Source organism: Neolamprologus brichardi, chromosome 7 (assembly GCF_056152115.1).
Source record: "Neolamprologus brichardi isolate AB-2024 chromosome 7, ASM5615211v1, whole genome shotgun sequence".
Classification (NCBI taxonomy): domain Eukaryota; kingdom Metazoa; phylum Chordata; class Actinopteri; order Cichliformes; family Cichlidae; genus Neolamprologus; species Neolamprologus brichardi.
Window position 1 is genome coordinate 51737002 of NC_142110.1, and position 17166 is coordinate 51754167.

Below are 17166 nucleotides of genomic sequence, written 5' to 3' on the forward strand. Positions count from 1 at the left end.
TGGGCTCAATCATTCCCTTTGTGTCATATTTGTGTCCATTTTGCAAATTTTTATCATTCTAAATGTCAGGAAGCCGGAAGCTCAGTGACTTATGCCTTGGAATTAACCAGCTGTTAGCCAATGAAGAGAGCGGCTGTCTTTACAAACCAGTCAGTGGTGCCAAGGTGCTGGGTAATGCTACTCCAGCACATAGGTTCCCACATTAACCATAGATGACCAGTCTCTTTCAGGTTATACGTGTGCAATATACAATAATGCCATACTTGCAGGGGAGTGCTCATGCCAAGGTTATTATAGTTAAATAAAGCTGAACTGAAAATGAAAACTAGATGTGAAAAACATTTTCCTTAACTAAAATAAAAACTAGATTTTCAAGAAAAGCTAAAAGTCACTGAAACAATTTTGCAAACAAACTAAAATAAAAATACTAAAACAGAGGGAAAATTTGTTATCATAATTGAGCTGATGAGGCTTTGATAGACATGTTTATTGACATTTTGGATGTCTAAAAGACTGAGAGTCAACTCCTTTCAAAAAAGTTCTGTTTTTTATTGCAATGATACTTCTGAGAATTCTAAATCTTGCATCTGGCATATACGCTCTATACAAAAAGGGACTAAAACTAACACTGAAACTAATAAAAACAAAAGTAAAACTAAACATTGTCAAGCAATGAAAAGTAAAAACTAAACTAAACTGAATTAAAAACAAAAATACAAAACAAAATATAAACTAATTAGTAAATCCAAAACTATAAAACTCTGGCACAACCTCCATTGTGTTTATTCTTTATAATATCTATGGTTAAATACTTTAACTTGGAGCTATACAGTTTGTTTGTTTTTTAGTTTTAGGTATTTTGTAGTGACCATTATAACCTTTGTCTGGCTGTTGTAATAGCCAAATGTATTGACAAACTCCGCTTGGTGTACCTCACCCATCCACAGGCATAACTCTCAGTTGCATGAGTTCATATTGGAAACAGCCTTAACTGTAAATACAAACTTTCAGGCTGTAAGACAAACTTGATCATAAATGCAGTGTAAGGAATTTTTGATTCCCATTTATGTCCTTTTTTTCAAAAATTAAAATGTCTTTCTTTTGGGATAAAAAGTAACAAGTTATCCAGACTTGTTATACAAAGTTATTGTAAGATTTGTGCTCCTCTACTGGCTTACTATTAAATCACTACAGAGCTTTTACCTCTTGTGTGTCTCCGTCTCTTTCTTATTACTTTAAACAGTTTAAAAGGAGCTACAAATAATGAAACAAAAACATTTTTGACTTTAAACTATGCCTGTATCCACCTGAGCAGTGCTATAATCGAGCTAAATGTTAGTAGATTTCAAATTTTGTGGTAGGTGCTAGTGTGTTAGCATGCTAGCTAATAATCGCTGCACGTGAGGCCAATAAAAAAAAAAAAAACATCTGTCTTGAAGGTTTTTAAAGGGTGGTAGCACCACTGATGCATATATCATCTTTTGACAAAATAAAGATAAAGTATGTAAGAACTGTAAATTTTAAATTGAGGATTTTTATAGGGGACAGTTACGTGATGACAATAATCACCTGAACAATTGGGAATACTGATGATATTTGCCCTCTTTTGATGCTACTACTACTACTACTACTACTACTAATAATAATAATAATTTAAAATTCCTGACCAATATTTTAGTCACATTAGAGTTTTTTCCTCTTATTATCATTCCTGATCATTCCTTAAAAACCTTTAAATAAAATTAAGCCAGTGTTTTTTGATATACCTATCCTAACAATATTCTTTTAAAACTCTCAATTAGAATATTTGACTTTTGTGAAGTAAAATAAATAACTCAATATCATTTAACAAAAAAATAACATTTAATATGGAAAATTAAAATCAGATCAGAGTTTCTGCTGTTGATTAACAATAGAAAAGACAAAAGGCATGAGTAGGACACTTGAAACACAGCAGTGATTTTCAAAACAAAACCAATCTTTCTCTACAGTTTGGCCACCTGAAATTCTTGCATCAAGTATATGTTAAGAAGAAGACTCCATGCATATTTTTTTTAAATGAGAAATTCCTAAATATTGGTAATCTTGGATCTTTAAAACTTACAGCTAAAGGCTAAGCCTGGGTCTACAAGTAGCATTATACACTGATGTATTCTCTGAGAAAAAGCAGACCAATCTATGGACACAAGACTAAACAGAAGCATTTTTCCATAACAGCATTTACCTGCATGACACATTATGGTATAAAAATTACTAGAACAGTTAAAAGGGGAGAATTTGAACAAGATGGACACATAAACAAAACCTAGAAAGCAGATTAACAATGATCATATGTATAGTGATCTGGGAAAGATAATTTCTCTACTGTACAACATTTATGTTCTTTATTATCAATATCAGGTTTTTTTGATGCAACAAATAAATCAACAGCTATTAAAAAAGGGTTATTGGACATTCTTGGATTTTTCTGCTAAAGTGCAAAATGCTCATCTGTCACAATGAAGAACCAAATGATTTTCTGTAAAAGCTCAATTTACAGTTTTGGTTCATGTTAGACAGAAACACCAAATAACCCTGCAAATACTGAATCAAAATAAAATAAAATAAAAGCTCTTAATTTAAGAGACTTTGATTTGGATTATCACTGCCACAAGAAATACACTTGTATGGACTCATAAGATAAACTACTGACACTAAAACGGCCCAAAGTAGTCAGAGAGATTTTTTTCCTCCCCTCAGAAAACTGTGCTTCTCTGTAAATAAATAATCTTTTCTTTTTTAAAATTCAATTTCATGAAGACGATTTACTTTGTATATATCTGCGTATCAGAAATGCGCCCGTGCAGTAGTGGTGTAATCGATGCGAGAATTGCGGAATAAATGCCATTCAATAACAAGTTCACAGTACTTTGGATAGCAAAGCAGACTCAGACGTTATCATCAGTGCACTTATGTGGATGACAGTCCAGCTGTACAATGCCCTGTTCTTCATTTCAGATCTTTATAACATCAGATATATCCTTGCTAAGAATAATAAATGGTAATGTTTCATTTAGAGGATGTGTCACTGTTTACATATATTTTTTCTAAGCAAGATCTCCACAGGTGTCCACCTTCTTACACAAAAAAACCCCAAAAAAAACATAGCGCCCTTTTATCACTGAAGGTACAGAAAAAGTACAGATGTAAACAAAAACATAAGTGATTCAGTAGGTGTGCTGTTAAGGTGTGATAGTGAGTGAGTGAGCAAACATGCATAGTGCTTGGGCCCCAACACTGGCTCACCTACTTTAAAGCCATTTTTAATGTTAACCAGTGAAACTGCCACGGAAAGACTCTACTGTTCATGTCGTGTGAACAACACAGCACTACTGGTACCATTAGTAACACCTACTTTCCCTGCTAGGACAAGTGAGTAGTATCCACTTTGTTAAAGGCTTATTTGGTACAACTTGCGACTGGACACTTTTAGACCCAAATGTTTTTAAGCAATTAAACTGGGAGAACGTCTCAAATTCAGACTTTAGAATTAGCAAATACAAATCAAGAGAACTCAAGTCTTACATTGTTTATTGTCTTTAGCGTCTTCTAAACTGTTGTGTTTTATGTAATAGTTTTCAGACAGGTATTTCACATCTCACACTCTTTTGTGTTTGGAGTGTTGTTTTATTGCCATTTAAATCTGAATATTTGCGTTGTAATTTATAGAAAGTAAACCTTCATAATCCCTTAGCACATGCTTCTTCAGACACTCATGTTTACTGCAACTGTGAACACTGGTGTCAAACATGAGTAACATGCCAGAACCCTACACTATTTCAAAAGTCTTTTTGCATTCAACAGACTTTCTTGGTTTCACCACATTTTAAGCTCAATTAACCCAAAGTGGAGAAAATAAATAAAGACATTAAAGAGGATTTAAGGGCAAGTGTGGAGACAAACCCATCCCATTTTTCATTAAACAGCAGCACTAATAATCAGTTGGCCAAAGTGCTCAAGAACTCTCAGGAAATCTCAGCATTTTAAACACAGAATCTTACTTAATTTAATATAAAACACAAAATGCTGATTCCCACACCATGAATCCCCTTAATTCCAGAGGTGATGAAGGGTTCTCTGAAAGCCCTCAATCCATGTGGAGTAATAGTGTAGCGGGCACAGTTTTCATGGGTTGGTAATGCTTCCCGTCAGGCCTGTTTTCAAGAACTCACCCAACAAGGCAAAGACAAGTCCTTGCACGTCTGTCATTACATGACTGCAGTCTGCATTCTCGATGACTACACAGCAGCAACATAAAAGAGGTGGGATCGTTACACTCACTCCTTAGTACAAGGACCAATGACTTTGTAGAACTAGTGAAAGTATGTCCTACTGAAGCCGTCATGTTTAATGAAACACGGATGAATAAATGAATAATGCTGGTTCTCAGTGTATCACAGGAGGATGATTCTTTCCCGTCTTAATACGACACACTGTTCAGCTGTGACTTCTTGCTGTTCCCAACTCGTCAGCCTCTTTGCTGTTAGCTGGTACAAGGCCCAGTGAAGCTCTTTGTTACCCTACTGCTCCTAGCTAGTTGGTCCCTGAAGAGCCCTCTTGGTCACTGGGCACGGCACCGTTGATTTCAAGAAGGCTATCGATTCCCAGATACCCAAGTAAAATATCACTTCGGCGGTGAGAAAGATTCAGGATGTCCTCGGCCAAACACTGTGGAGAGGTGAAGCGGACCTTGTCGTGGTCAAACATATCCTTAAGGTACTGCACAATTTGTTGCTGCAGGTGAAAGGAGAGAAAACAAAATGAAAAGATGGTACGATAATGTGTGTAAGCATGTTAAGCCATGTGAAGACAACTTCATGTGGCTTAGTAGGTTAGCTCTGAGCCACATGAATGCAAGTTCCCCCATCATTGTTACTGCAGCTACTACTACTTTGACTGTAAAGGCTCTTGCATGTAATGATGTCTGTGGCTCAGGAGCTGCTACTTAAATCTAAAAAAATATTGAAATTAGGTTTGGCACAAACTGTATATAAATGTGCTCTACCAAAGCAGCAGGCAAAGAACCTTTAGAGTTGCATTAAAGGAAATGTAGGTTTAAGAGTTTCACTCTGACTCTTCTTTTCTTCCAACACTGCACTTCTATAAAGTTTTATAACCCGATTAAAGAAAGTATCTTGCAGCATCTTGCATCCTCTGCTGTACATCTCACTATACAATTGTATAAATTATACATTTAGTGTCATGTGCTGTAAGAATTGTAGAGTTGTACATTAAGCTAGTGGTTTTCCTGCACAGAGGATAGTGTCTGCTTGCACTGAAATATTTTTAAACCATATACTCTGTATGGCCTCACCTTAAAAATTGTGCACACTTCACTCAGGTGCTGCCGGGGTCCTAAAAAGCCAAAAGCTAAAACTGGGCTTACATGCTCAGATATGGCATAGAAGTGGGAGATAAATCCATCAGGAACCTGGAGAGAGCAGAAGAACAAGCTATCAGAATAAACAATTTTTTTAGGTTTAAATAAAGCCATTAAAAAGTATTAATTTCTAAAACTAGTATAAACTCACCATAAGAAGACGCCTTTTGGCTTTTAGGACGGACCAGCAAGCAGTCGCCAAAGCCTGCCAGAAAATTAAAAACTATTATTAGAGAAACCGTTATAAGCGTGTTGGTGGAATATGGAGTAAGTGTCTGTGCTGATGCATGTGCATCATATTAACCGTTTCTTTAAAGCTGTCAGAGAGCCAGCGATTCCTGAGCACAGCCACCACAGAGGCAGGAGGACTCTCCAGGTCTTCGAATGCATCCATCAGGATGAAGTCCAACACTATGTCGAAAAAGTTCATACAAACCACCTGCAATGTTCAGGAAATGTGGACCATGAGGAATGGTGAAAGCATTATTTATTTATTTTTAGCAGCAGTAATGTTTTGAACTGCTGTGGCATCAGGCATACCTGACTTGGAACACATAAAGGACTAGATAGTGTTGTGCAACTGTTGTACATGAAAAAAAAAACTTCTGTATTTTTTTTTCCTTATCTACTGTAGTGACATGGAGGTTTGTAAGAGTGGGCTCCTGGTCGGTCTGTTTCAGATATACACACACACCGAAGCATGTGTGAACATGTCCTGTGGATAGTTTGAAGCTATACTACTGATGAACAGCTGGTGGCAGCAATGTGCAACATATTAAAATTATGTACAACTGACTCAAAGAGCTCAAAGAGCTGAGCACACTGTCATGTGTGTTGGTCATGCGTTGGTTATATCTGTCACTGAGAAACTAAAAAAATTAAGCAATCGGTCCCTTTAAATATTTTCACTAAAAAAACAAAAAGAAACAAACAAACAAAAAAAAATACAAATGTTAACTGATGTTTGCAATGAATAGCTACTGATTGAATTCACTTGCCACATTCATGTTTACTGTAAACACACATACACTATCACATTGATGTGATGACTTGAATAACAGCATGATTACTCACTCCTCGACCCTCCAGCTCCATCTTAGTGACGGGCCACGTTTCCTCTCTCTGAGTGTACAGCAGCATGTCTTCATAGCTTTCTAGAAAAGCTTTGGGGCTCTGAGATGAAGCAAAAGATCAAATGAGATCAGTTAAAATAAATAATTACAGCTCTTTAAAATTGTCCAAAGGGACATTCATAACTGAGGATCCAGTGAGGAGTATTTTACCTTGTTCGCCTTTATCATTAAACCCACAATCATTTGCTTTCCGGTCTCCATGAAAAACGTACGATGAGTTTCATCTAACAATAGGATCTGGAAAAGAAAAGCATCACTGGTTTAATTTCTGTAGTAATTTGGTTTTAAACATGTATATATGAATGAATATACGTATGAAGTGTGGGTTTGCTGAAACCAACCTGGAATGCTTGTCTCACACAATGAAGCTTGGCAAGGAAGTCTTGGTCACTATAACATTCAAGTAGTTCAGTCCTGGTAAACACAGAAAATTTTATTTAAGTCAACAAAGGCTCATGCTTCTCTTGGCTGCTGTGTATTGAGTATAAGAGGTTTTGTTTTTGTTTTTTAGCACCACTATTACCTTTTGTTAAAATGTACATTTTCACATCCAAAAAGTAACACCAGCATTAATTTGGAGTCTAAAAAAATTCACTTTTTGCTCAGTTTTGGTCTCCACCAGTTTAACTGCTAAAGGCTTTTTGATGTTTGACAATTAAACTGCGTTTCTCAGTAGTTTTAGTTGAAAGTCTATGAGGGACCACAGATACAACAGACAGTGACTCATATGGCATTATCTACAGTAATATATAATATTTTTAGAAAAGTATTTGTCAGTGCATCTTTAAGAATACAAATAAAAATGCTTCACATAACAGTTACCTCAGGGTCCTATAGGCCACTTTGTCTTCATGGACCAGAGACAGGGCTTCTTCATAAAGGGCTGCTGGCTGATAGACCTCCCCTAGAGACATGGGATCTAACAGCTGCACATAAACACAAATACCTCAGTGCACAGCCTGTGTGTGTGTGTGTGTGTGTGTGTGTGTGTGTGTGTGTGTGTGTGTGTGTGTGTGTGTGTGTGTGTACACAGATGAATACACGAGTGAGGGGGAGGTTTTTTGAAGGGTCTGGAGTGTACTGTGTTTTCTGACGGTCGGTCTTTAGAGGGCAGGGGAAAGAAGCTCACCTCCGCAGCCGAAAAGAAGGAGTCATCAGAAGTGACAGTAGTAGCATCGTCCTCTTGCAGTCTATGGAAACTTTCCACTTGAGGCAAGATTAGCGTTCCTTCACTTTCTGCCAAAGGAACAACACAAGCTAACTGCCAGAGCCATACCGGTATAGCTCTAAGCAGTGACAGAGGCCAAGAGCCAACAGTCGAAATGTATGATCTTTGATTAATAATAATTATATTGTCTGATAGGGTCACACAGAAATTCTTACCAAAGTCTGCCAGCACATTATCTGCTGGGATACTGCTCCCAAAATCCTCCTGTAGGTGATACGCTCTGTGCAGTAGTGTCTCTAACTTCTCAGCAAACACTTTATTTCGGGCTTCACCCTGTAAAATAAAAATAATAAAGATACCACTTTAATATTATATAATAAATAACCCAAGAATTAGTTTATTTAGTTAAATTAAACTGGCACTGGGCTCTAATCCAGGAGGCAGACTAAGCGAAATTGATCAGCTTTTTTGGAACCGCATCACATTTTATAGTTAAATTTAATCATTTTATTTTATTTTTTTTAATAAATAAAAGTCTTGCAACAGTTTATGACCAGTTCTTTTTTTCTATAATTATTAAGCAGTTGTTTAATGCACTGATGTGTTGCAACAACATCACGTAAAGTATTTGATTATTTCTGCCTTTTGATGGATAAAAATGCTTTATAAGATTAACAGGAAATCTAAGCTTTAATGTTCCCCAGTGTAACCATTTATATTCTGACCTCAGCCTTCACTGGAAGATGACAGCTCTCCTGCAGCTATAGCAGAGATGATTTACTGAGTTACTTTTCATAGTGAGAGTTCAGTCACAGTCCCACTGTGCAAGCGGACTCCAATGCATATCTGGTTTGGGAAACTACAAAGCTTATGATAGTTGATAAACTGAAGCCAACGATAGCTTCAGGTGGTTTGGAGTCACTCCCATCTTAGACCCACAGAGTGATTTGAGTGATCTTCAATGCAAAATATGATGAGGTTCAGACTTTGAATTTCAGATATTGTATCTTTCAAAATGTTGCTTGACATCATTTAATGACTAGCAATCCCACCACACACTGGTAATAACAGTTTAATAGTTACCGTGGTAACGTCTCCACATGTTGCTCCCTGCAGAGCCAGGCTGTTGTTGCTGGATGTTGACTCGGGTTGATGGCGAATATTCAGTGCCTGTTCCCACTTTCGCAGAGCCTCATCAAACAGCTCCATGCCTAACAGGAAGCGAAAAATTAGATTCAAATCCCAACGTTGTCTGCAGTTTTGCCCCGTCTTAAATGTAGCACACAACAGTTCAATTCACACATGAGCTCAATCAGATTTTACATGGACTAAAACCTGTTGTATGTCGGTCCAATTCATTGAAAGATTTTATTACTCACATAAAGTTCCCCAGTTAAATAAAAGAGAAATTAAAGGCTGCAGTGCATGTACAAAAACAGTTTTAAGCACATTACTCTTGAGTTGAAAAATAATGGTACTGGACTACAAGTACCAGTGGCACAGAGCTACAGCTAATTGATACGGATTAATATTGGTTGCAATGTAATTATAGATAACTTGTGCTCTAATGTCAGCATGAAATAGTAAAAAGACCAAAAAAAAAGTGGCTTTACGCTGTTTTTATATTAGACAATAAAAACAACAACAAACAAAAAAACAAAACATGAGTTTTAGTGAATACTTACCCATTAAATAGAGATTCTCTGCATTAGCATCCTCTACCGCCCCTGACTCTTCCACCACAGGCTCTGCCTCCCAAGGTGTGGATGGATTGGCAGACTGATTTGGAGAGCTTGGGACTCGCATCTAAGCCAGAAATGAGCATGCAAACACATATACACCCAAAGATGGTGAAATAAAGAAATAAATAAATAAGTCAAAGATAAAGCAAACATGACAAAAAAAAAGTATGAAACTTACAGATGCCAGGCTGTGTGATGAACTTGAGTGTTTACTGGGAGCCAGGGAGGAAATTCCACTCATCGTATCATTGCTTCGAGTGCTGGGACTCATCATCTGTCGACCAGTAAATGGGGCTGTTCCAAAGGAAAAACATTTCCTCATTGAATGTTTCACAGCAACCACTGCTGAAAGAAACTAAACAGTGTCCCCCTCCCCCAAAAAAGAAACATAATATTCTGTCTTCACACCTCTCTTTAATGATGAGGGCCGTCCTGTCTTCATGAGCGACTCTGGTATTCCCACTGTCTTCTGGCCATCCTTTTCTTGTGTTCCCTGCTTCCTCTTTCTTCCTCGCCTTTTTAAATGATGAGCAGTGAGAGCTAGAGCTACACTGCCCAGTGCTGTGGCAAACAGCACCTTCTTCAGGCTCGGTGTAAGCCTCAGCTGGGAAAATATGGACTGAAAGCAGAAGAAGCAGTGAGGATACGACCAAACATAGTACACTCTGTGTGTGCATTTGTATAAAGGGGTTTACCTGCCCAAATGTGGAATAGAGAAAGACGGGTATCTCTGCTACAGTCATGGCCAAAGCCTGAGCGATGGACATCCCTTCTCCTCGTCTCATTGACATCTCAGGAATTATAATGCCTTCAGGCCACAGCAAAAATTAAGTTTCTCCTCTGGTCTGAGATCAGCCAGCTCAGGACCTGCTGATGAACCATCCGTAATCAACCACTCTCTCATCCAGTGGCTAACTGCAGTCTTGTTGATCTACAACAGATAGGGCACAAGGTTTGTACCTAAGTGTAGGTGCTTCTAACTGCACGGCCATTATAATACCAGCTATTAGTAGTAACCATTTTCACTGTACCACTCTCCAGACACAGACTTAACTTGTACAGGTTTATGGTTTGACCTGGAAGGAGAGCAGACTGGCACTCTGCCAGCTACTACTTAACCAGTCTGGAGTGTCTGGTATGCAAATAAGCAACAAGCACGCCATTCAACATACTGTACGAGACAAAGCCTCACAAAAGATAGTAGTTGTAGCTTCAACGTGAGAAACTGGTTGACTTTCTACGTCTCTGAAGCAAACTAGTGTACATAAAGCACAACTATGTTCCATGCAGACTTAAGTTACTGAAAACAAGGCTGCTAGTTGAAAGAACTTTGACAATATGTTAAAGCGAAAGCTAGCTGTTAGCCAGTCCAGGAAGCAGAAGACAGTAATTTCAACTGACACAAATTATTTTAGAGCTTTCCCCATAAATTCAGCAGCAGGGTTTATGTCTTTCTTTAAAGCTCAAGTCAAGGACAGCCAAACATTAGCACTAGCAAAGATGAAACTATCTTTTTAGATGAGCATATGCTAACGTTAGCTAGCTTATTCGGCTAGCCTTATCTGTCAGTCTGCATCATAGCATCACCAGGTCAAGCTGGCTTCAGAGCAAAGTCTGTGAGCTGACACCTCACACACTTCAAGGCGGCTTTGTGTGCAGCTTCCCCAGAGGCGCAACTAATAACATAATCCCTGCGTAGGTACATACCGTGATCATCCGAGGCTTCAAGGAAGGACATCCCCGTGTCACAGTCAGTGAAAGTCGCACGGTGGATTCTTTTTTTTTCCAAGGCCCTACGTAGTTAACGCAAGAATACCGACGCGGACACGGGCCAGTCGGGTGAGGTGTGAAGACAGTTACCTATTTCTTGACCAATCACATAAAAGAGTAGGCGGGGCAAACACTTTTCTAATCCAATCAGATATTATTTCTTGAAATATCGTCACTCTATCCTGATCAAACAGAAGGGAAATACTGCTAGAAAGTTCAAGGCGGTGTATATACTTGACAATTAAAAACAATGCTAAAGGGACATAAATGGGTTACGTTTATTGAATAATTATATTCTTAATTATATGCTAAAGGCCATAACATTGGAGTCAGGCAACCAGAATAGTATAACGAGAAAAAGTATTGAGACGGCGTAGTTTAACCATCTGACATAATGTTTATAAATTACTTTCCTTCTATTGTGGGAAAGTAAATTTACGAGGGGTACGGGAACGTCGCATGGACGGCTACTTTAAAGTAACCAAAACTATTGAGAAGACTGTTTCCGGTTTTGGCATGTTTCTTTCAGAATAAAGGAGTGATTACCCTCCGCATGTCTAATGTCATTATATGAATTTAACTTCTAACAATAAAAACGTATACCATCATTGTTTATATAGTTAAATTCATAGTTATTATAGTTATTGTTATTAAAGTTACAGTTATTTCTGGTAAGTAATTTTTTTTAAATCAAGTTTGTTCCGGTGATAGTTTGTTGCGAAATAGTGGCCCCGGAATAACAGACGGGCTACGTTATAATTTACAAGGCGGGTCCTAGGAATTGTTTGTAGGGTACTGTGTCAACAAAGCTGGGGAAGAAACGGGCAGCTTGCAGATTTCGGATGGTAGTTGATGTAAACATGGTGCAAATAAGACTAGAATAATGTGGTCGGCTACGTGATGAAAACGAAAGTAACCGCACAAAGAAACGGATACTGGAATTTGACAGATCTGGAAAGGCAATTAAAAATCTTTTGATATGGAACCTTTGTGATCATGAATCGATGGTGCCTGACTGGGCATGTCTCTCTCGAGTCGGCGTGAAAAATGAGTGTCGTCCGGGCCATTGGAAGCAGGGGTTTGCCGAAGGCCTTGATATGAACGTTCTGGTAAGAGTCACTTGCTTATTTAACCCATCCGATCGCTAATAATGTGTGCGGAGCTGCACAACCCTATCATTTCCTACATCTTATGCAGATGCTTCGCTGGCTTTGCCTGCTCACCCTGAGCCTCCCTCTGTTGTTTTGGGTTGGACATGTGATGATACGGGACGGCCCATCACCTGCTGCGGCCAGGAAGGGACTCGAGGGCTACAAGAGGATCAAGCCCGGCAGAATGGACCAGGTGAGACACAAGGAGGGTAGGGTTACACAAAAAAAGCTTACAGGGGTCTGGTTCCGTTAGTTCATGGTGATGAACTGATAGCCACTCATATTAATTATACAGTGCATTCCTTAACCTAAATAACAAAGGCATGCAACTGTCAGTCTGTCGGTCTCTGTTGATTGTATTTGCGTGTGTTAGGGTGTGTGTGTGTGTGTGTGTGTGTGTGTGTGTGTGTGTGTGTGTGTGTGTGTGTTAGGGTGAAAACCATTACTACAGATCTGTATTTGTGTCAGACTGTGAACACATTTGCATTTCAACAAGACAAAAAGCTAGAGCGTACCACAAAAGAACACAGGAGTGGCTTTGGAAAAAATCTGTGAAAGTCCTGAGTTGCACATCCAGAGTCTACAGTTGAACCCAGTAAAGAATATAATCAAAAGCTCTGTCTAGTTTGTACGATTGTTCCCAGCAAGACATGCTTGACCTAAAATTCTGATTTCATCTATTTTAATTAGCCCAACGCAAAACCTTATGAAAGCACATTCTGTAATTACGATGGAATAACAGCTGAGCTATAACCATCCAGTTACTGATTTATGTGCACAAACCACAACCTAAAAATTTCTCATCTGTCCCCTTTTCTCTCCACAGATACTGGACATCAACTGTAGTCAGTGTGTCTTGGTCTCCAGCTCAGGTCAGATGCTCGGAGTTGGCGCCGGAGAGGAGATAGACAAAATCGGGTGTGTGATCCGGATGAATAATGCGCCCACTAAGGGGTTTGAGAAAGACGTTGGGAGGCGCACCACCGTTCGTGTTGTGTCTCACACCAGCGTTCCCCTGCTGGTAAAAAATGAGCAGTATTATTTCCAGCAGTCAGCAGAGACCACATACGTGTTTTGGGGTCCTGAAAGGAACATGAGGCAAGATGGCAAAGGACACATCTTCAATGCCCTCCTGAAAATGGCAAAAAAATATCCAAATGTCCGAATGTATGCTGTGACGAAAGACAAGATCGAGTACTGTGACGGGGTATTTCAGAACGAAACGGGAAAAAACAGGTACGGTAGGAGTTTAACTCATAAGTTGTACAAATAGAAAGTGTAGCCATTTACACACTGTATAACTTTGTTCTCTAATTCAAAATATTAAAGGTGAAAATATAATTTACCCATTTCAGCCTTATATCAACTCAGTTAAATATTGATACCTTACTTTAAAGGAAGTTATTGTGAATTCTTGTGTTCAAGTTTTTCTTAAATGAATTACAGTTAGAATGTGAGGAAATAACTGCTATAACCTGAAATCCAAAAATGTCAGCGTCAAAGAGATATCAATTGAAGCTGAGCTTGGGCTGGGCTCTTTGTAATACCATTTTTTACCACAAGGGGGTGAAGCTACTCAGTGTTCCCATTGTTTAATCAGGTCAGTCGTTTACTGAGGACGTTCTTTACACTTTACAATGACAGCCTGGCTAATGGCAAAACCTCTTGAGGAAATGAGGGTCTCTAAAAAGAAATACAGTGGAGGAAATAAAAATAAGTAATCCAGTCTGGGATTTGTGCAAACGTGGTGACCAACTACACGAAACATTTTACCGCTATGTTTGCCAACAAGGGTTTCTCCACCAAGTACTAATTCTTGTTTTGCTTAGTGATCAAATACAGTTCACTCCATAACATGCAAATCAATTTCTAACTTTAATGTTATGTGTTTCTGGATTTGTGGTTGATATTCTGTCTCTCTCCATCAAAATGAAACTACCATAAAAAATAGAGGCTGTTCTCTTTCTTTTGGAAAATGAGCAAACCTACAAATTCAACAGGAAATTAAATAATTACTTCCCTCTTCTGTACAATGTATAAACAGTTATGATCTAATGTGTAGATTATTACTGGTGCCAGTCATAGGATTTAATTTTGAATTTGTACGAATTTGCAAAACTTTTTTTGGAAGAACAAATATTCAGTGTTTCTCACTCAGAATGAAAACTGGGGCGTTTCTCAGCACTGGATTCTTCACCATGATTCTGGCCATAGAAATGTGCGACAGCATCCATGTTTATGGAATGATTGATGACGGCTACTGCAGGTGAGATTATGATCCATAATCAAGCTCCATCTTTTTTTTCTATGTGTGTATATATTCTATGTACATACAGTTATGCTGAGTATCTTTAGTGACCCACTGTTTCCCTCCTGTCAACAGCCGAGCCAATCACAGTGTTGTTCCCTACCATTATTATGAACAAAATAGAATCAATGAGTGCAAGATGTACAAGGTCCATGAGCACACCCAACGCGGAGGCCATCGCTTCATCACTGAGAAAGCCATCTATGCCAAATGGGCAGCACGCCACAGGATAGAGTTTAAACACCCCTCCTGGAGCCTCTGAAGAATGAGATTAAGCTTTACTGGTAACAAATGATAATGGCCCCTAGGTATTATAGAGATCAGTAGGACTACAAGAAAAAAACATTAAAACACAACACCATAAATTAAAACCAGTCAATACCAAAGCTGCTTTTAGATTCTTTATAACTGTGCCTTGACTTTTGCTCTTTTCTGCACAGTTCTTTTTACTTCATGCTTCAATCTGGTTTGTGTAATATAAAGCTGCAACTATATACATTTCATTTGAGACAGAAAGTGCATTATAATTATATACACAGACTGTATATAAAAGATATACCTAGCTAAAAAAAAAGCTAATGTTCTTTAAAGGTGCTTCATTTCAAATGGCCAGCAGGGGGCGACCCATCTGGTTTAATAGAAGTCTACACGAAAACAGCCCTTTATCCCTTGTTATGAGTTTGTGGTCTCAGTTTCAGGTTTTACTGAATATAACATGTTGATTTTATAAATTAGATTCCTCAGAGTCAAAACAGACAGTAATTAGATTAAGCTTTACTTTGTGGTGGACGCTGTCCCTCAATTTCTCATTAAGAACCTCACTAACCAATGGGTGTCATGATGACTATGCCATCATGGCCATCTTTTACATACAGCCTATAGTTATGTAGGGTCACAATTAGGTTAGTGCTGCCTTTGAATCGATAACAAATTGTCAGAAAATAACTGGCACTTACTTTACCATCACAGAAATCCAAACAGACATAAGATAGTGGCATTTTAGCATTTTTGTATGAAAGATAACTTCTTATAAGAAAGTCAACCACCAGAAAATCCAGCTGATTAGAACAAATAATGACTAATCCCTTCAGCTCTTCAATTATTGTTTTACACGCTCTTGGTCCATGATCATGATCAAAAGATGACAATGCCGATTCAGCATTAAAGCACAGTTGAGGTAATACTGTATTTATGGCCTCGGGACATTTTAAAAGGAAAGCTGTTTTCAGACAAGCCTTTGTGTTGCATTTCATTTGAACTTTTTCAACAAATAAGCATATTTGAGCAACTTGAAGTTGGTGTTTATTTCTGTAAAAACCTCTTACTGTTATGCTGTAAGCTCTCTACTGAAAGCTTTATGCTTGCATTTCTTGCTAACACAGTAACTGTAACAATATGGGTGAGTTACAGTGTTAAAAAGCTTGAAGTGGCAACATTTCATTGAATGTGCATTAACGTGTTCAGGTCTTTCTGTGGTGCCGTTGAACTCGTGATTCTGCAGTTTGCTGTTTTCACATCTGTTTTGGTGGCCACATACTCGCTCACACTCACGGAAACTGAAAAAACCCTTTAGGGTGTGTAACAAAATGTTACATTTGAATGAACAATTGTGAGCAAAGTAAGACTCTCACTGTCTTGTTTTAATACTGAATTTCATCTTTAAAGTTTTTTTACCATTTATATTTTGCTGCCTGTTACTATTAAAAACATAGCACTGCTTTTTCAGTTGCATAATGCTTATTTGGTGGCTTATTACAGAGACTGCATCAGTATTTGCACTAGTGAGGAAGCGTTTTGCTATGATGTGTACTTCAGACATGAAGTGTTTAAATTTACTTGTGTTTTAGCAGCCAAAGTCCATGTATATGGTAAAAAGAAAAAAAACAACCTTTGAAGGCACAAACTTGAATGTAAACACTCATCACTGTGAGATAAGTGTTATTATGAATAAACCTGCTAAAGAACACTTTCTGTTTGTATGTGCGAGTTTGGATTTCAGAGTCTTGTTTACTTGAATATGTGCATCTGAATTCAGTTCAGTGCTTTGGACATTCTTTGTCTACCCTCGGTGCTTTCACCAATATCCAATTAGATAGTCAGTGTGCGAATGTGAAAGATGATTGGCTCACTTCTGTTAGCTTTTGTTATTTTAAAATTGTATAAAATACCTCCATTTTTTAATACAGGATTAATTAAAACATTACTTTTAAAGGGATGATAAAGTGCATAAATCCAAATGTGTTATTCATAGGCTGCATGTCCTAAGTATATACTGTTGTTGTTCAAGTTTCCAGTATAACATAGCATAGGGATTGTGGGGAACAGAAAATGTTTCAAAGAGGAGCCTTCTGTGTTAAACTGAAGTTAAACTAAAGAAATGAAAAGTGAGACTACGTCACTTGTGCCGAACTTTGTCACAGATCCAAAATTAGCTTAATAATCAGCACAAGACTATAGTTAGCAGAAGGCAAAGGC

At 38.1% G+C, this 17166-nt stretch overlaps 2 protein-coding genes across 3 annotated transcripts; one reads left to right on the forward strand and one right to left on the reverse strand.

Moving 5' to 3' along the window:
• Positions 1 to 1851: 1851 nt before the first annotated feature.
• Positions 1852 to 11303, reverse strand: miga2 (mitoguardin 2). 2 transcript variants are annotated; one of them, XM_006796784.3, is made up of 16 exons: positions 11170 to 11303; positions 10158 to 10393; positions 9871 to 10081; positions 9641 to 9756; positions 9406 to 9526; positions 8804 to 8931; positions 7936 to 8053; positions 7682 to 7788; positions 7375 to 7478; positions 6894 to 6966; positions 6703 to 6789; positions 6494 to 6592; positions 5724 to 5858; positions 5571 to 5624; positions 5354 to 5470; positions 1852 to 4773 (listed from the first exon to the last, which is right to left on the reverse strand). In XM_006796784.3, exons 2-16 carry the CDS (start codon positions 10251 to 10253, stop codon positions 4573 to 4575), a joined length of 1767 nt encoding a protein of 588 aa, XP_006796847.2. In that variant the 5' UTR covers positions 10254 to 10393; positions 11170 to 11303; the 3' UTR covers positions 1852 to 4572. The 2 variants fall into 2 exon arrangements, with proteins under 2 accessions (XP_006796847.2, XP_006796848.2); XM_006796785.3 differs by having other exon boundaries at positions 10158 to 10329; positions 11170 to 11255.
• Positions 11304 to 12031: 728 nt separating this feature from the next.
• Positions 12032 to 16657, forward strand: st6galnac4 (ST6 (alpha-N-acetyl-neuraminyl-2,3-beta-galactosyl-1,3)-N-acetylgalactosaminide alpha-2,6-sialyltransferase 4). Its single transcript, XM_006796786.3, has 5 exons — positions 12032 to 12341; positions 12430 to 12576; positions 13210 to 13619; positions 14542 to 14649; positions 14767 to 16657. Exons 1-5 carry the CDS (start codon positions 12237 to 12239, stop codon positions 14951 to 14953), a joined length of 957 nt encoding a protein of 318 aa, XP_006796849.1. The 5' UTR covers positions 12032 to 12236; the 3' UTR covers positions 14954 to 16657.
• Positions 16658 to 17166: the final 509 nt, after the last annotated feature.